General features: G+C 49.9%; 1 protein-coding gene across 2 annotated transcripts in view; it reads left to right on the top strand.

Moving 5' to 3' along the window:
* The first annotated feature begins 262 nt into the window (after positions 1-262).
* Cdh4 (cadherin 4) overlaps positions 263-19,508 on the top strand; it is a 522,015-nt gene continuing 502,769 nt past the window's right edge. For both annotated transcript variants that reach the window (XM_035446876.1, XM_035446875.1), the window contains exons 1-2: positions 263-319; positions 2,263-2,374. In XM_035446876.1, coding sequence (XP_035302767.1) covers positions 263-319; positions 2,263-2,374 — 169 coding nt within the window. The remainder of the gene's footprint in view (positions 320-2,262; positions 2,375-19,508) is intronic.

Here is a 19,508-nt window from a genome sequence, read left to right as displayed (position 1 = left end):
CCCGGCCAAAGGGGCGGGGCCTCGGCGGGGCGGCCGCGCGGCTTCACCTGCAGTTCCGAGCGCGCGGAACAGAGGCGCGGGCGGCTGCGAGGCCGGCGACGCACGGGCCGGAGGGAGCGCGCCGCCGGCCCACTTGGCCTGGCTCCCGGAGCCCGGGCAGCGAGCGCGGGGAGCTTCAGGGCGGACGCGGGCGCGGGCGGAGCGTTGCCGCGGCGGGGGAAGCCGGGCACCGGGAGAGCGCCTGGGCGGCGCGGCAGGGACGATGACCACCGGCTCGGTGCTGCCGCTGCTGCTACTCGGGCTCTCGGGCGCGCTCCGGGTAAGTTGCCGCCTCTCTGCTCGCGGTCGCTCCGAGAACCCGTGGTGCTGGCTGGGCTACCCCGGTTCTCTCATCCCGCCGCCCGCGCTGCACGAAGCCGCCCGCGATCGGTGCTGGGAGCTGCGGGGCGGAGCGGGAGGGACCCGGGGTGCCATCTCGCCGCCCGATCTGCGCTCCGGGGCCGCCCTCGGTGGCGTAGCGCTCGCCTCCATCGCCCGGCAACAGCTCATCCTGAGTTCCAGCTGCGCGCCGCGGTCTGGTCCGCTGCGCGGAGCGCTCGCCCGGGTCCCGCGGGTGCCGCGGAGCGCCGCTGCGGTGCGAGGCGAAGGCGACTACCGGGCGCGGGTTGTAGCCGTGGTGTCTGGCGGGTCCTCCCGACTTAGAGAGGGACCGCGAAGAGGGCGCGGCGGGGGTACGAGGCATTACGCCCAGGGACAGGAGCTGGACACCGGCGCTATCCCCACACCGTCTCTGCGCGGTCTCTAGCCGGCTCAGCTGAGTCCTCAAGCTCGCTGCGGGGCCTCTGCACGGCTCAGCAGCAGCTCCCGCGGCGACCCTGGGCGGAGACCGAGTGGCCTGAACCCCCTCTCGTGGCCGATCGATCCGGTGGCCTGCTCGCAGCCACGCCGAGGTAATCTCGGCGATGAACTAGGTCCGGGGACCGCCCGCTCCGAGGCCACTGGACCATCGCAGTGAGCGAGGAACACGCCCCGGGGGGACAGAAACTTTCCCGGCCGACTTTCGCCTCTCGAGGGCTGCATGTGCATTTCGGAACTGCAGTCCCCAGGAATCCGAGCGATTCTGAGTTTGACCGGAGGAAGCTCTCCGACCCCGCCAGCCCTCTTCCAGCCTCCCGGGGTAGGGTTCCGAGCCCGAGCTACAGGCTGCGGGCTGCGGGCTGCGGGCTGCGGGCTGCGGGTGTTCTCCTAGCCGAACCCGGGCGGCGCCGTTGCGCGCAGCTGGAGGACTCGGCCGGCAGGGAGGCGCGTTCCGCTCCGGCAGCGGGCGAAGCCGAGACCGCGGGGTGCCGGCTGAGCCCTCGACTCCCGGAGCTCACCACCAGGGACCGGGCGCCTGGTGTGCCTTCTCCCTCGTAGATGACTGCATTGCTATCTCCCTTGGTTCCTGGCAGCTTGGGTGGAACCCCCTGCTCACTGCCTTCCCTTGCCTACAGATCTAGACTTCCAGAGGAGCGGAAAGCAAGCCGGTCTGGTCAGTTACAGGAACCCTCTCTCCTGACTAGGCTTGAAACAGGGGCTTCCGACTCTACAAGAGTCCAGGATATTGGGTGGGTGAACTACACACACACACACACACACACACACACACACACACACACACACACACGCAAGCACATACACACGCACACACGAGCACCTTGCCTCCTTGCAGTCTGGTGGCAGAACTGGTCACTCCCTTTGCTCATCTTGGAAACAGCCCTGGAGTCTCTTTGATTTTGCCAGCTTCCTTTCTTGGAACCCCACCCCTGTGGCCTGCTGAACGAGGCACCTAGCCTAAAGGCAGAGCTCGGCAGCCTGGTTCCTAGCAGAGCCCCCTCCCTCTCCAGTGGCCTGACTTTGCCCGTGGCTGGGTGAACCACTCGTGAAGTCTTCTGGTGCTCATCCGCCTCTCCTGCTCAGTAGCTCCCTGCCTTTCCCCCAGCCATATGCTAATAAGGCCCACCTGGTACCCGGGGGTGGGGGTGTAGGCATCAGGCTACTCTGCTTCCCATGGAAGTAGGTGCAGCTGCCCAGTGCTGGAAGGAAGATTCTCCTAGCCCAACCTGAAGTCCCCCAGAGAGGATCCCACTACCACCTCTGGGTGGAGATGGTGGTTTATCTGCGCTTCTCAGCCAGAGGCTTGTGAGGTGGCCGTGACAAATGTGGGTTGGATTAAATTTCTGTGAACTTATTTTGGTCTCACTGCTTCCTTTCCATCCCCAGGCCCAACATGAGGATCTGACCGGCAGAGAGGCCTGCAAGGCTGGCTTCTCCGAAGAAGACTACACTGCCTTGATCTCCCCGAATGTCCTGGAAGGAGAGAAACTACTCAGAGGTAGAGAAGCTTGTGTGTGTGTGTGGGGGGGGGGGTATGAAGTGGAAGGCTTGGCTGGCCTTGGAGCCCTGCAAAGAGATGGTTGTGAGATCAACAGAGGTTACAGTTCTCCAGTCAAGAGGCTCTTTGCGACTGGTCTGCCTGTCGTTTTGGGCTGAGGTGAATCATTTCCTGGGCAACACATGGAGTTTCGGGTGGAACGCCGTCACCCAATGCTGTGCAGAGAGACTTCCTCACTGAGTATTTTTATGTATGAAATGCAGGACTCTCAAATTATCTCCACTTTGAAATGCATGACAAAGCAGACTATGTTGTTGGGAGCTCGGTAAATAAGCCCACAGACATTCTGTTCACGACTGCCCCTCCAACGACAGGAAAACACACCCCACCCCGGGGAGGGATATCAATGAGCTTTCTGGAACCAAGGTGTGCAAGGGGCAGAGGGAGATGGCTGGAAAACTCATTGCAAATCTGTTTCCCTTTTCCAGACAAACTAATTAAACTTTCTGTGTGCATAGAGTAAGAGATAATGGGCTCTGAGGTTTCGGTCTAGGAGCTTTTGCTCTTGGCCTCAGTTACCCAGAAGTTTGAATGGATGTATCTTAGAGACAGGGGAAGTGCGCTTTCAGAAAGGGTATCAAAACCTAATTTCCTTATTGGCTCTGCAGTCTTAAGGCTGGTGACTTCTCCTGGTGGGTTTGTGTTGTAGAAAGTAGAGCAACTGTCCATGGACAGGTGTGTACAGGTATGTGGAAGCCCTTACATGCAAGTCAGTGCTGTTCTAGGTATGTCTGCATGGAGACAAAAGTGGCTGTAAATTCATGTTGACATAAAATCCTAGACTTAGAACTGTGAGGTTTTTGTTTGTTTGTTTGTTTTTCTTTGTGGAGGAGTTGGTTGTGTGGTTCTCAGGTGTGAACTTCACAGATGACAATGACATCCCATTATGATGTCAGAAGGTTGTTCCCACAAGCCGGACGTGGCCCCTTCTAGCAGGAATCTTTCATATTTTTGTCTAACAAATTATGTGAATTAAGACAGCATCAACTTTTCTTACATTTTTCATCTTACAAATTGTGAGGCCAAAGCCATTGACTCTTGCTGATCATAAAAAAGGAAAAGAAGGAGGGAAGAAAGAGAGAGAGAGAGAGAGAGAGAGAGAGAGAGAGAGAGAGAGAGAGAGAGAGACTTAGAAAGGGAGGAAAGGAAGGAAAGAAGGAAGGAAGGAAGGAAGCCCTTCAGAAGCTGGCTGAGGAATGGGGCAGCCTCAGTGAGAAAGTGTGTCCAGGACAGTCCCTGAGCTCCATGAGTGTTTTTTTTTGGTTTGGAGTTTGATGGGGTTGGCCACTTTCCCATGTTCATTGTGGCTCCTCCCTACCATTGCTGTGTGCTGAACTCCACCATGCAGAGGCTGGGACATGACGCCTCCTGGAGCTCCTAAGAAACTCAAGGAGATCTTGCCGCACCCAGTGACCCAGGCTTGACAGAAAAATACTATTTGGTAACAAGGAGTGTCTACAACAGAAAAGAAATCTCCATATTTTTACCATGCTTCCTGGGTCTTGCTGGTATCGTGCCTATGTGCATAGCTAGGCCCTATTGTGTGCTCTGGTCCTCTTAGGATATGTGGGGTTGGGTGTGCGGTTATTGGCCTGAGTAATTCACTCTGGGTGAACTTTATACAGCTCAGACCTAGCTCAGGGGAGAATTTGATCTTCAAGGTGTCTGGGATCTATGCTACTCTTGCTCACCCCTGGGAGTAGGCTACTGCCATGGCCACTTCTCCCTTATCCACACCCCGTGCTCTCTGCCTGTTTTCTTCCCCTTGAGCTTGAGGTGCAAGATGTCATAAGCAAAGATGTTTTTATTCTGCACACACAGAGGTGAAAACTAAGGCCTGCAATACACTCAAGCTAGGACAGGCAGACATGGCTGGGTGTACAGAAAACTTTGCCACTCTGAGAACACAGTGAGGATGACTGCCAGGCTTGGAGCTTCTGGTAGGTTCTGTGCTAAATAGATAATGACTACTGATAATTGAGTTATTCTGAGGGAGAAAGCTTAACCTTACTTAATTTGACAAGCAGAGCTTCCCAGTCGTGGTTTTACGGTGAACATGCCATGAGCTATTACCAGCCACCCTGTGGCTTCCTCTCAATGCCTGAGTCAGCTCACCGGCAGCCCTGGACCTCCACATTCCAGCAGGGGAGATTTGTTACACAGTAATTAACTTGTTTGTGATAAATGGGTGGAGGAAATGTCGTGGCATTTTGTTTTATGTCTAAATGAAAAGCATTTGCATTCTAAAAAAAAATCCTGCTAATTAGGCTTAAAATAGTTTTTCCCAACAGGGTAACAAGTACATGTATAGCAGCCCTTTGGAGATGAAGAGCAGCCATGTACAAAAAGCAGGGCTCTCCTTGGGCCCTCACTGTTCCAGGTCTATTTAGCCTTGTGTTTCCCTGATACCTCTGCTGGCGAACATGGAATGTTGCCTGCAGCACAGCCGCGGCTCTGTTTTTAGAATAATTTACTTATGATTGCTGATACATACTAATATCTAAATATGACAGTCAGGTTCTGAGGGCTAGCTAGCTAGCAGCCTGCTCCAAGCCCTGCTTTAGACCGGGTCAAGAGCTTAGGCTGCTGTGTCTTTCTCTGCTTGGTGAATTATTAACGGTAAGCCTGCCCAAGAAAGCTGCTGCATGCTGGCTGGCGCCCTGGGAAGAGTCTGAATCCAGCCTGCCCAGCCTCACAGTGGAGAATCCCACGTGCGGGAGAAGTTTCCAGGTGTCTCGGGGGGGGGGGGGAGTAAAGGATATGTGTGTGCATCAGGTACCAACTGCAATCTTGGAGAAAGGTGACTTGGCAGAGCCACTGTTTGCCATGTAGCAGGAGAACTGGGGTTGGTTGGTTATCTGAGTGGAGTCTGTGCTGAGTTCAAAAGATGTTAGAAAGAAGGGCCTTACTGTTGATGCCGCATTTGAACATTTCCTCCCTGTATACATCTTCTATTAGCCTGGGACAACCTGTGTACTGGCCGCATGTTCCTTTACAACCACTGTCTCTCTTGGGTAAACCTGATGGTTGCAGATTTTACTGACCTGGCATTCAGTTTTTTATATATTTGCTGTTCCAACATACTTGACCAACAGGCAAGGACCTAGTTAATAGATCCTTAAATAAATGGGGTTAATTTTACTCATACTACATTGAGTGCTGAGATATGGTCAAAGGCTGGGCCAGTGGATCAGATCACAAGCCTAATCTTTGTTCTTACCACTCTGCCATCTAATTTGTTAGTTTGTTGCCACACCACCGTAGACCAGCTGCTGTGGCTACATGTGTTGCATCTGAGTTCAGGGCAGAGGAAGATAAAGAAGACCCCTTTGCCATTTTTCCTAGTCTTAGGCAAACTTCTTTTGCAATCCCTGCGAGGGTTCTCATTGGCTGCCACCAGGCCACATGTTGTTCTAACCTACACAAAATGCACTGTTGCACTTGGTTTCCACCCCTCATAGCCCACTTGCTGGATGGAGAGACAGCCAATTTTCTCAGGACAGAATTGAGAGCCCTGTTTTAGGAAGGAAGAAGGAAAAGATGCTATGCAAACAGCCTTAGTGCCCTGGTACATGGCACTTCCCCAGTGCTAGGGGCTGTGCTGAAAAGAAGGCAGACCATGATTATTTTTTGCCCTCCACCTCCCTCCCCCTCCCTCTCCCTCCCTCCCTCTCTAGTCCTCATGTATCCCAGCTTTGCCTTCAACTCACCATGCCACCATGTAGCTAAGAATGACTCTGGTGCTCCCTGATCCTCCATCTCCTCTCAAGCGCTGAGAACTATGCCCGACCCCTGGCCCATATGTATGAGAGGGCAGCTGGGCAAAGGTCATGGAAGGCAGCTGCGGTCAGTGTCTAAGACACCGTTGAGACCTAGCAAGCTCTGCTTTCAAGAGTTGCTGTCTTCCTGTGTGTGTGTGTGTGTGTGTGTGTGTGTGTGTGTGTGTGTGTGTGTGTGTGTGTTGGTGCATGCAGTGCCTGTGGTGGCCAGAAGAGGGCATTAGATTCACTGGAACTGGAGTATAGACCATTATGAGGCATCATGTGGGTGTTGGGATCTGAACCTGGGTCCTCTGAAAGAGCAGCCAGTGCTCTTAACGGCTGAGCCGTCACTCCGCAGCCCCAATCTTTCTTTTATAATCCATCAGGAAGTGTCTCTTTGCACAATGTGGTTTGATAGGACTCAACTCTAAACCCACGTGACTCTGGCAGGGAGAAAGGTTGGACCAGGCCTAGCTGGGAATGAATGCCTGGAAGTGGGATTCTTGGGCAACACGCGGCAGGCAGGAACTTCTGTGCAGGTGGAATCAAGACACTAACGGTATGTCTGGAGCCCTCGGATCCCACAGTCTGCCTGGCAATGGCCCTCCTCGCTCCTGGCCTATTTTGCTGACTGTGGGCCCCATTTAAAACGTCTATAGCTTTTACACCCACATGGCAGTGTGGCCTCTTTCTGGTCAGTGGTGTCTAATTAGGTTAGGCTTCTGGGAAAGCTAGGCTTTTTAATTTTTTTTTTTCTGACAAAGAAGAACAGACTAAGCTGGACATGCCTGTGTCCCTTTCCTTCTGTCTGGAACACAGACATGGCCTTTGTGGTAGAATAGCCATTCTGTGACTGTCAGGGTGGTGGAGCTGACCAGAGCACAGATGCACCCTTGACCCCTGCCAAAGATGAGACAGGTAGTGTGAAAACACCGCAGTTAAGTGACTTAAGAACAGCCCCCAACAGAGAGGTAGCAATAATGGTGGGCAAAGGCAGTTAAGCCCCCACCTGAGCTGCTGTCTCTTGCTCCTCCTCCCAGCCCGAGGCCTGGGCCTCTGCTCCTCTATGCACTGGAGTTTCCTCCTGGCACACTGAGTGTGGGAAACATGTAGGACACACTGGTAAATATTTGTTAAATAAGTGAAACAAATAGCCACTGTGTCGGACTCTTCCTCTGGTCAGGAGCATGGATACATTAAATGTGTCAGGTCAGGGCCTTCACCCAAGCCCCCCGGGAGATACTGGCTCCAGGAGTGTCCTTGGCACCCTGCAGGAGCAGAAGCCACACTGGGTGTCTTCCCTGAACACACCAGTTCTTCAACACACCACAGTCTTGGCAGGAACAGAGGAGCTTGAGGCCGAGGGGACACAGATTGGAACACCACACTGGGCTTGCTGCTCCTGTGGCTGGAGGAATGTATTGTTAGCATGAGACACCACGGCTTCTCTCAGTCGCCACTTCAGGGTGTCCCCAGAAGGCCCACACTGTCTCAGCAACAGAGTTATTGATTTTCTAACAGCTCTTCTCCATCTTGTGTCCTGAACTAGGCTACTGTGCAGAATGGGAAGCAGGGATCTGTAGGATAAGCGGGAGCCGGGCCCAGAGGTAAAGTCTGAGAAATACTGCTCATCCTGAAGTGTGTGGTCCCAGAGCGTGTGGTCACAGACGGTGTGATCACAGGTGCTAGCAGCCAAGGAAACAAGTGCACACTCTGCCCTACCTGCCCTGCTGTCAGTCCCTGTTCTGACTGCAAATAGTGGCCTTAGGGGGTGAATCCCAGAGTCCCACTGCCCACAAGGAAATGAAGACTTACCAAGGGAGTGTGGCTCTTTACTACATCCCATACCATGGACCATGGTTCCCTCCATGCTGCCCTCCTGCCCATCACCCCTTTGACACGCCCATGTCAGAAAGTAACATTTTATGTAACTTCTAGGATTAGCACAGCAGTCCCAGGCAGGAAGTGGGGTGGGGGCACGGGGGGCACACCAAAGACTCCATGTCTTCAGAGCATGCATTTTAATCAAATCTGGAGATGAAGGACCATGAGACTTTGTGTCATCATGATGCGATGTGTACAGCCTCTGAGCAGCCCTCTGCACGTATCATATTAAAAAAGCCTCCAGAAAAGCCTGTTGCTGGATGAGAAACTAAGGGTCAGTGGGGTTGATTGGCTGAGTGGCTCATCTTCCCATTTGTCCAGCCCTGTGCTCCTAGCTACTTCTGGTCTCTCTGTGACATCAGAGCAGATGGCACAGAGATCCCAGAAATGGATGCGCACAGTCAGATCCCCCCATGTGTTCAGAGTGTACCCAGTGGGTACAGTTGACAACCAAGGGATGTGTTGATTGTCCCTCTGCTCAGACAGCTGCAACCTAGAGACTCGGTGTCAGAAGCCTCCAACAGCTGTCACTCATGCTGACCTGCTCCTGGAGTGTGTCCTAACTCCCTGAGCCCCTGGGCTTCTATGAACAGCGCTGGCATTGGAAGGCTGGAACTCTGCAATGCTGATGGGTTTGTATTCTGGGCAGGTGTCAGGCAGTCCTGGGCAGGGTTTCAGATTGTGTTAGCACCAGGCACACAGCAAGGAAGGATCTAGATGCAGGTCTGGCAAGCTCTGGAAGCCTGAACACACTTGCTCCTTGCCAGGTTTATGCATGGAACCACTGTTTTATCACATTGTGACCTCTGACACTAGGAACCTGGGGGAGGTTGATCACAGATTCATATGAAGGTCCTGGGATTCCAGCTGCCTGGCACATCTCTTGTAAGATCTGGGGACAAATACTCCTCACCTCCCACATCTGTGTCTTTTCTGCCGGGACCTAGGGTCCTGACTGTGTGTTGAGTCCTTCGGTCCTTGTCTCTCAGTGTGATCTGAAGCATCACAAAGCTCCAGGGTGAGCCTCAGTATGAATTTCCTCCATGGTGCCCTCTCTAGCCAGACACAGAGTCCGTTGCACCAAATGGAACTTACATATTTTTTTATTTAAAATAAATTTACTTTTACGTGCATGGGTGTTTTATCTGCTTGTATGTCTGTGTACTATGTGTATGCCTGGTGCCTGTGGAGTCTAGAAGAGGGTGTCAGATCCCCTGGGACTGTCGTTACCGGTAGGTAGATGTGAGCCCCATGTGAGAGGTAGGAATTGAACCATGGTCCCCCGCAAGGACAGCACATGCTCTTAGTCACTGACATCTCTCTCCAGCCCATGATTTTTACATCAGCTGCCTAAACATTCAAGGTTTTGTTTTGTTTTATTTCAGAAATAGTGATTTTCCAATTCTGCCCCACTGGGTTTGTGAATTTTACTAAATGGTAATAATGAACTCCACACTACAGTTAAATGAACTGTGTGTGGTGTGTAGGCACCTGGGGAGTTTCTTCGTGATCCTACATGATCTTAATTTCAGAATGTGGAAATTTTGTGAATTTCCCAAATTTGCAAGTGGATATGTGGGTTAAAAGTGAGTACAGGGTACCCCTCCCCTTTCTCCTTCTTTTTCCCCGGTGGAAGTGTGGTTAAGTAAATGGCAGAACTAATGACAAGGTGAGACCAAGAAGGCAGGCATTCATCTTTTTCAAGAATGTGCCTGTTATTCTGACTTCTTGAAGGAGCAATTTTTCCTGCGAGTGAATTTTACTGTAAAAAATGCCATGAGCCTAGAGGAGTTTCTGTCTGTGAAAAAGCTTCCATCTGTGGAGCTGGTAAAGTTCTCCAGACTGCCCTTGTGGCATCTGCTTGCTCCTTCATCCCTAAAGGGGCTCTGTCCTACATTGCAAACCCAGTGTTTGGTTGAAGGGATTTTGCCCTGGCTCTGGGCTGCCCTCTTTCTGTTGTCTCCAGTACTGTCTCGGGGGATTCTGTATCCTTCAAGTCCCATCTTCCTGGCAGCCTGTTACTGTGTGTGTGTTTGTTTTGTGAATCAGCGTGCAAATTTGTTTTGGTTGATCTCTTCATGCTCTTCCACCTCCGGGAGCCCAATTCCTCTTCCACGTCACATGTGCTCTGTGGCCTTACCTCATGGTTTCCCTTCTGCTTTTATGCCCCCCACCTCCACCTCAACACACACACACACACACACACACACACACACACACACACACACACAAATGCACATACATAGCAATTAAAAGCTGAGATCTGCATATGAGACAGAACATAAGGCTTTTGTCTTTCTGAAAACAGGCCACCTCACTTCACATAATAATTTCCAAATCCATCAGTTTTTCTGAAATTTTCATGGTTTCATTTTTCTTTATAGTTGAATAAAATTCCATTGTGCATATGCTTGCTCTATATACTCTTCTGTTGATGAACACCTAAGCTGACTATACTTCCTTGATGTCATGAGCAGAGAAGCAATGAGCATGCACGTGGAAGCATCACTATGGTAGGGTGTAGACCCTAGGGTATATGGTGTAGACCCTAGGGTACATGATGTAGACTGTTGGGTATATGATGTAGACCATTGAGTATATGGATATAGGCCCTTGAGTATTTGATATATATCCTTGGGTATATGCCTAGCCTTGGTACATCTGGGTCATATTAATTCTATTTTTAGCTCTTTGAGAAACCCCATCTTGATTTCCATGGTGGCTTCGCCAGTTTGCATCCCAACCAACAGTGAATAAGGGGTCTTCTTTCCTCATCTCCTCACCTTACCTTTTGTGTTCTTATTCAAAACAGAACAGGGGTGGGGCATGGCACAATGGAGTGGTGATTCAGTTGTCAGTAGTACTTGCTGCTCATCCAGAGATCCCCAGTTAGTAAGTTCCTAGCACCCACGTTGGGTGGTGTCTTAATTAACGTTCTATTGCTATGAAGAGACACCACAACTAAGGCAACTAATATAAGAGAAAGCATTTAATTGGGGACTTGCTTACAGTGTCAGAGATTTAGTCCATTATTGTCAAGACAGGGAGTGTGGTGTCACAGGCACTGGAGCTGAGAGCTACATCCTGATCCATAGGCAGAGAGAGGAAAACACTAGGCCTGGCTTGGGCACACACTTCCTCCAACAAGGCCACACCTCTGAATCCTTCTAACCCTATCAAAGAGTACCATCCCTTGGTGACTAAGCATTCAAATATATTATCCATGGGGGCTGTTCTTATCCAAACCATTACAGGAAGTTCACAACCACCTGTAACTCCAGCCCCAGCTCCTCCTCTGGTCCCAGAGGACTCTGTACTCACGTGACATATGCACATACACACACACAAGAATAAACAAAATGTTTGAAAGAGAACAAAGGACTGGGGTATAGCTTAGTTGGAAAACATTTGGCTAGTGTTTGAAAAGCCCCATGTTCCAGCAGCAGCAGCACAAACTCAAACAACTAAACACTTTACTGGGCTGTACACACAAAGGCCATTACCTTCCAAAGTCCCATGGGGTCGAGGGTTAGGGAGTTAGCCAGTGTCTAGAGAGTGAGCCTCATGCCTGTGTGATGCCTTGTGTGATTCTGCCTTGCTACCCACACATTTCAGGTGATTCTAAGGGATGCGCAGGTCACGCACCGTAGACTTAGTCTCTGTAGATTTTCCCATTTTATAGATTACATAGTTATTATTGTCAGATGATGGGTATGAACGTGGAGTTTATCGGGTCAGCACTTCTGGGTCCCAGTGGGCTGAAATGAAGATGTGGTGGTGACAGATTGGCTCCTTTTGAAGGCTCCAGGGGAGAGTTTTCCAGTTTACAGCGGCCATCACACCCTCTACCCCCAGGCAGCACCCTGTCTGCTCTCACCATGCTTCAGTCTGCTGCTCCTCTCATCTGGTTTAGAGCTGCCTGTGATGACAATCTGTGATCACCTCCAACTCCAAAGTCTTTAATTTCACCAACCATAGAAGTTCCTCTTAGTTCATCAGTGCCCCATGCAAAAGGGTCAGGGACCCATGACAATGGCACAGCAGCCACTTCTAGAAGTCTCTCTGACTGTTCCATGTGAAGACCTGCTGAGCTCCCTGCACTGGGCAGCAGTCCATGTTGGCATGCCTATGCAGGAAACCGAGGCCCTGAGCCACCACTGCTAAGAAGCTCTCCGTGGAAAGAGACCTCCAGCCCTTACAGCTGCCCCTTTCTTCTTAGTCCATTTTGCCCTATACACCCACAACCATGCAATATCCTGTGTCCATAATTAAGACTTAGAGGGCATCTGAATCCCAGCAGCCACTGAGAGGAGATTGGTCACAGAGAGGGTCTGAAGGCAGACCTTGTCCAGAAGCTAAGGACTTCCCACATAACTGCTTTAACTTGGCCTTGTTGGTTCAGATTCACTGTGTTTTCTCGCTGACAGTGCGTGGGGATTTAGGAGGATTAAGGTAAGCCTTTAGGAACAGATGAATATCCTCAGGCACTTGAGGGCTGCCTGTACCTCACTAATAGGCCTTGTGGGGCTTGGGTGCTTCCTGTCTAAGAGAGTTGGTACAGGTGAGCCATAGGCATGGCTGGTATTCTTGTTCCCTAGTGGGTGCCTGTGGGCATTATGTTTGTTCTGAGCTTACACCTGGTGTCTCTGAGCATTCCTGGGTTGTTCCTGGAGCTTGTGAGTGTACTCATATGTCTGACTAGAAGTGTCTGGTTTCTCATTGGAGTTACCCAAATGAAAGTTTGGATGGCACCTATATTAGTAAATTTTCCTGGGACTGTGACCACATACTTGGCACACCTACTTTAATAGGGGAAAGGGTGTTGCTGTAGTTTTTCTTTTCTGCCAGATCTTAATGCCCTTGAGCCCCAAATAAACATACAAAGATTTATATTAATTATAAAATTGTTGGCCTATGGCTAGGGCTTCTTATTGATTAGCTGTCTTAAATATTAATCCATTTTTATAAATCTATGTCTTAAATATTAATCCATTTTTATAGATCTGTGTATTTCCACGTGGTCTTATCTTACTGGAGAAGGTCTGGACCCATCACTCCTTTGTGGTCTACATGGCATCTCTTCCTGGTCTCTCTCTGCCTACATTTCCCAGAATTCTCCTCGTCTCCTAGTCCCATCTATCTTCCTGCCTCTATTGGCCAAACAGTGTTTTATTCATGAACCAATAAGAGAAACATATATACAAAAGGACATCTCCCATCAGAAGGGGTCTTTTTGGCTCACAGGAGAACACAGCCTGGCCATGACAGTGAAATCATGATGGCATGAGTAGCTTGGTCCATGGCGCCAGTCAAGAAGTAGAGTCAAAAGAATGCCAGGGATTAACTGGCTTTCTCCTGCTTCCCTTTTTATTAAAGAGACCCAAGCTCATGAGATAAAGCCACCCATGTCCTGGGTGTGTTTTACCCTCTCCGCTAACACGCTCTGGAACTTCCCTTACAGACACCTCCAAGCGTGAGCCTCATGAATGCCCAGACATTTTATAACCCAATCAAGTAGGTGGTCAAAATTAACTTTCTCAAGTGCACCCCTTTGTCAGCTTGACACCCAAATATATCAATTTATGAAATAGCATTCCATCTCTGGTTCCCACAGGCTGGTAGCCATCTCATGCCACAAGGTACATCCATTATAGGGTCTAAAACTCCGTGGTCTTCCTTAGGAGATTTAACAGGTTGAAACTCCAGCCTAAAGTCTTCTGAAAATCAAGGCAATCTTTTGACTGTGGACCACTAAAAATTAAACAACAAATACCAATTATGCATTTTGAACACATGCCCAGAGTAAATATTCCCATTCTAAAAGGGACGGATGAGAGCCTAGCAAGGAAAATGGGCCAAAGCAAGACTGAAACCCAGCAGGGAAAATTCCAAATCATGCAGCTCCATACTGGTCATCTGGAGATTTTGGCGGTCACCTGGGTTACATGGCACACTTGAAAGCCCCATCCCTCCACTCTCGACACCTTCAGCATATGTGGCCTCTTTTTCTTAATGGGAGAGCTGGATTCACTCCATGCCTGCAGCTTTCATCAGTGGACACCCCATGTCCTTGTATTTCTACCATAGCCACTGCAATTTGGGCTTCACCATCATGGATTCCTATAACACACTCTCAAGGCTTCCCTGCAAGGAACCCCACCTTCCCACACGCTGCCCAATGCTGGAAGCTTTGTCAAACATTGGTGCAAGCCTCCATGAACCTTTAACTCTTGCATTTTACATGACTGCAAAACCGACACCACCATGGATGGTGCTGTTACATTCTGGTGCCAGCTCCCTCTAATCCCATGGATATAGTGGCCTCCAGGTGCCTTCCTGGCTGGACCTTGGAAAATACCTCCCTAGGCAGTTGCTTTCAAGCAGGGAGCCCCTTCAACTGATTCACAGTTCAGGCTCGCAGCTTCTAAATTACTTCACATTTTCCCAAGCTGGAACCTTTGATGGATGGAAGGTTGCCTGGAAGGCAACCCTTCCTATTAATTCAGTACAAAGTGAAAGGTATTTATTTGTTTGTTTTGTGTGTGAAAGGTGCTTATATGTGTTGCCTGTGGGTTGTACCCATGTACATTCTTGTGGGAAAAATAGAGGGGGCTCTGGAGGTCAGGGTTAGGTGTCCTCCTTGAGCAGTCTCCACCTTATTTTTAATTCCTCTCTCTCTCTCTCTCTCTCTCTCTCTCTCTCTCTCTCTCTCTCTCTCTCTCTCGCTCTCCTTTGTAGAATGTTTTCCAGCCTGTCTTAGAACTCACTATGTAGAACAAACTGGCCTTTAACTCACAGAGATCCACCTGACTTCTATAATTAAGGGCATGCACCATCCTGTCCAGCAATAAATAAAAAAAATAAAAAAAATGTGAAATACTTTCCTTACTGATAAACACTTCAAAAAGTTCTTGAGGCAAGGTCTCACTGTTTGGCCCTGGCTGTCCTGGAACTCACTCTGTAAACCAGGTTAGCAATGAACTCAGAGTTCCGCCTGCCCCTGCCTCCTGAGTGCTGGGGTTAAAGGTGTGTGCTTTCCATCTTATTCTTTGAGGCCCAGTCTCTCGATAATTTGGCTGGCTGGCAGTGAGCTCCAGGAACCTGATTGTCTCCACCCCTCCCCTGAGTGCTAGGGTCATGGGTGATTGTTGCCACACCCAGCTTTTATGGGGGTGCTGAGAATGTCAACTGAGGTCCCCAGGCTTGTGTGCCAAGAACCTCTCTGATGAGCCATCTCCCGGGATCTGAAAGGTTTCTTTCTGGTCACACAAATCTCACGAGCAATTATAGCTGCTTCTTGAGCATCCGCCTTGGCTGCAGCTTGGAATCTGCTCTCAGCTCCCTCTTCTGCACCACACTAACAGTCCCCCCTTTCATGCCTTTCTGTTCCTACCCGCCCACTGTAGATCTGACCAGGAGCAGTGAACAGTAACTGTGCCATCTTTCCTCTGCCAAACAGCCACAGCTATTGGTTTTGAATCTAGCATCACTCTACTTATGAGGATGGGAAGAATATTGATAGATTCTGTCAGAATGGCCTCAGCCCCAGTCCAGACAGACTCCTCATTCTCTGAAGCCTTCCTTGTGAGCTTAACCTGTTCTGCATGTCTTTCTCTCAACAGTCTGTTCTTTCAAATTCCCACCAGAGAGGACCACTAAGCTCCACTTGCAGAATTCTGTGGCATCTCTAGCTTGCAGCTCCACACTTCTCTACAAGCCAGCTTTGAAGGCCGATGAGCCTTGTGGTCAGTCAGAGGACCCTACTTCTTGATCCCTGTTTTTCTGTATTGTTTGCTTTTCTCATCATCTTGGCTAAATATACCACCCCCCCCCAAGCAACTAAAAGGAAAGGTTTGCATGGGCTCACTGTTGAAAGAATGCAATCTGTTACGAAGGAGAATGGGGACAGGGTTGGGACAGGACAGCTTAGGCCACAGAAGCAGAGGCTGGAGAAGGCCAGGGTCCATCTCGCATTCTCTCTTTCTCCCTTTTATTTGTCGTAAGAACCCCCAGCCCATTGTATTTTTTCTGCCCACATGCAGGGTGTGGTGTCCTTCCTCACCAGAACCTGTCTGGAAATACCCTTAAAGATACACCCAGAAGTGTGTCTCATGGGCGGTTTCAAATCTAATCAAGTTGACCGTGAGGATGGACATTTTGCCTGGGAAACAGAAAGGCAACCTGGGAACCATGCAGACTGAAACCACAATAGGCTGCCAAGAGCACCTGGCTAGAAAAGGGTCACTTAGGTGACCCAGCCTTGATTTCCCAATCTGAAAACCAGGTTTAGAATGTTTAACTGTGGTCTATATGACCTGCCTCTCTGGTGCTGGCTCAACTGGCTGGGCTTCTATGTCCAATTCCAAATCCTCTGCAGTGAGGTGGGCAGAGGCCCCCAAGAGGTTCTTCTGGGAACCTGTGTGGCACTGTCTAGAGAAAAGGTCTTTGCAGATACATTTAAGAATCTTACAATGATGTCATCCCAGGTGTGGTGGTTTAAATAAGAATGGCCCTGATAAGCTCATATATTTGAATGCTTAGTCACCAGGGAGTGGAACTATTTGATAGGATTAGAAGGACTAGGAGGTGTGGCTTTGTTGGAGGAAGTGTGTTCTGGGGATGGACTTTGAAGCCTCAGAAGCCCCCCCCCCCTCTGCAGATCAAGATGTAGCTCCCAATTCTCTAGCAAGCTTGCCATGCTTGCCTCCATGATGATAATAAACTAATAGAGAACTCTAAGCAAGCTCCCAATTCAATGCTTTAAAAGAAAAAGAGAGTTGCCATGGCCATGGTCTCTTCACAGCAACAGAGTTATGACTAAGACACCAAGTTAGCTGAGTGTACCCTACAGCCCACAATTTTCATGACTAGGGACACAGAAAAGGTTCAACTACATGTGATGAGGCCATGAACAAAGCCAGAGCTCATAGTGATGTAGCCACAAACCAAGGTCCTCCCTGGAACCTTCAGGGGACTGTGGTCCCACTCACTCCTCAGTGACTGGCCTCAGGCCTCCGTGTCTGCAGAGACTAGGCCATCAGCCATCTCGTACTACCAAGTGCTAGTTCATCCATTGCAGCAGCCGGTGTGAGCTAAGACACATCTCTGCCAACTTGGAAATCCTAGCAGGGAGAACTGGAATCTTCTGACAATCTGTCTCCTCAGGGATCTGATGCTCATGAAGGTTGCAGGGATTTCCAGGGCCAAGGTCCCTGTGAGCACCTGTGTTAAACACCAAGGCATCCCACTGTAACCCGTGTCCTTAAGTTTAGTGTGGCGGGACACTAAGATGGCACTCTCCTTTCCATCCTGCTAGAATGGCATGGTAGTTTCTCAGTCTCACAATATACGATAAGGTGTGTACAATGTGTACAAGGTGGTAACTTTGTACATTGTAAAGGGTGGTGTTAAACGGTCTCTCTGCAGTTAAAATATATGTGAATCGGGCTTGCAAGATGACTCAGTAGTTAGGAGCACATACCGTTCTTACAGAGGTCCTAAGTTCTGTTCCCAGCACCCACACTGGGTAGCTTACACCTGCTTTAAATCCAGCTCCAGGGGATGAGACACCTCTGCCACAGACACCTGCACCCAAGTGCACATACCCACACAGACATATATACACATAATTAAAAAAAAAAACGGGCATTGTTGGTGCACACCTTTAATCCCAGCACTCGGGAGGCAGAGGCAGGCGGATTTCTGTGAGTTCGAGGCCAGCCTGGTCTCCAGAGCGAGTGCCAGGATAGACTCCACAGCTACACAGAGAAACCCTGTCTCGAAAAACCAAAATAAATAAATAAATAATAAAAAATAAAAATAAAAAAATAAACTAAAATCCTATACATACATGCATAGTTATGTACATTGATTTCCTGTCCATCGTCTGCCTCTGTCAAATGGGCTTACAGGCTATGGCTCATAGGAGACATTTAAGACAGCTACCTTGTGAATAGTTCATTAATCTAAGGACTGTTTGGAAATGGACTGCTTGGCAGAGGCAAGGCACGCTTCCCCTGCTGCCGACACAAGGAGACACACGGGAGGAAGTATTTATGAAACAAGTTTTTCTCTCCCCATGATCCTCCACTGTGGAGATGCAGAAAGGACCTCGTTGATGGCTGCAGGTACCTGTGTCTCGGGTCACTGCAGCTGTGCTCTGGATGGCTGGCTGCTCTTCTACCAAACGTAGAAGATTAGCATGGTGGCTGGAGGGGACAACCACACAGCCTGGGTTCTGGGGGCTGCACACCTGTCACACTCACCCCTGATTTCACAGGTGGTTCCTCATGCTGTCAGGGTCTTACCCAGGTGTGGTAGCTGTGGTCAAGTGGGCTAGCTCCCTACTGTCTCTGGGTACCTCAGTGTGGAACGGCACTAGGCCTGTCTTTTCGAGAGGGTGACAATTGCTACTGGACCCCAGACTGTCTGGGTCCTGTCACCTCTCCAGGATTGTGGTCAAGGGGGAGCTCTGAGTCTGTAGGACAGGAAACAGAACATGGTCCCCTACACTGAAATTGATATTCTTTGCTGGTGTCTTAGGGCAACTTAGCTAGTCCCTGGAGGCAGACCCAGGAGCAGGAAGGGTCCAGTGGTGACATCAGGGCCAGAAGTAGTGAGCAGAGCAGGCAGGGCTTTCTGGTGAGATCAGAGCCAGGTGTGCAGGGTCTTATCTCATTGCATTTTCCTAGCAGTCAGCTTGGCATGGAGGGGTAGATGTTTTTGGAGTTTCTTGTCCCACCAGGTCCCACTGCCCTTCTCAGCCCCCAAATAAACACATGGACACTATATTAATTATAAAACTGTTGGCCGATGGCTAAGGCTTCTTACTGGCTAGTTCTGTCTTAATTATTAACCCGTTTCTATTCATCTATGTATTTCCACGTGGTCTTGGCTTATTGGAGAATGCCCAGACCTGCTACTCCTTTGTGGTCTACATGGAGTCACTTCCCAGTCTCTCTCTGTCTACTTTCCCAGGATTCTCCTCGTCTCCTAGCCCCACCTATCTCCCTGCCTCTATTGGCCAAACAGTGTTTTATTCATCAACCAATAAGAGAAAAGTAAACACAGAAGGACATCCCCCACCAGGTGGATGCCTTCTTCCTTTCTCTCCCACTATGAGGTGTCCACCATGAGCTGGTGGCTCATTGTTGGTATCTGGTTATTGAAAACTTTCCTGCCCATCATCATCCCATGCCAGCACCCCTTTGGGATGGACAGCATGGCTCTGTAGTTCTTGCCTGTTGGACTGGTCCTGAGCAGGCACTTGTCCATAGCAACTGGGTTGCACCTCCTCTGCTGGCAGTAGATACCTTATGAACTCTTTAGAGACAAATTTCAGGCCTCAGGTGTGTGAGGATATAGGCTCACTTGCTTGGGGTTCTGGAAGCCCTGGATGTGAAGTTATGGTCTAACCTCCACCCCTGCTC

Source organism: Cricetulus griseus, chromosome 6 (assembly GCF_003668045.3).
Source record: "Cricetulus griseus strain 17A/GY chromosome 6, alternate assembly CriGri-PICRH-1.0, whole genome shotgun sequence".
Classification (NCBI taxonomy): Eukaryota; Metazoa; Chordata; class Mammalia; order Rodentia; family Cricetidae; genus Cricetulus; species Cricetulus griseus.
Note: the sequence above shows the minus strand (reverse complement) of the source record. Positions and strands in the feature narration are given on the sequence as shown.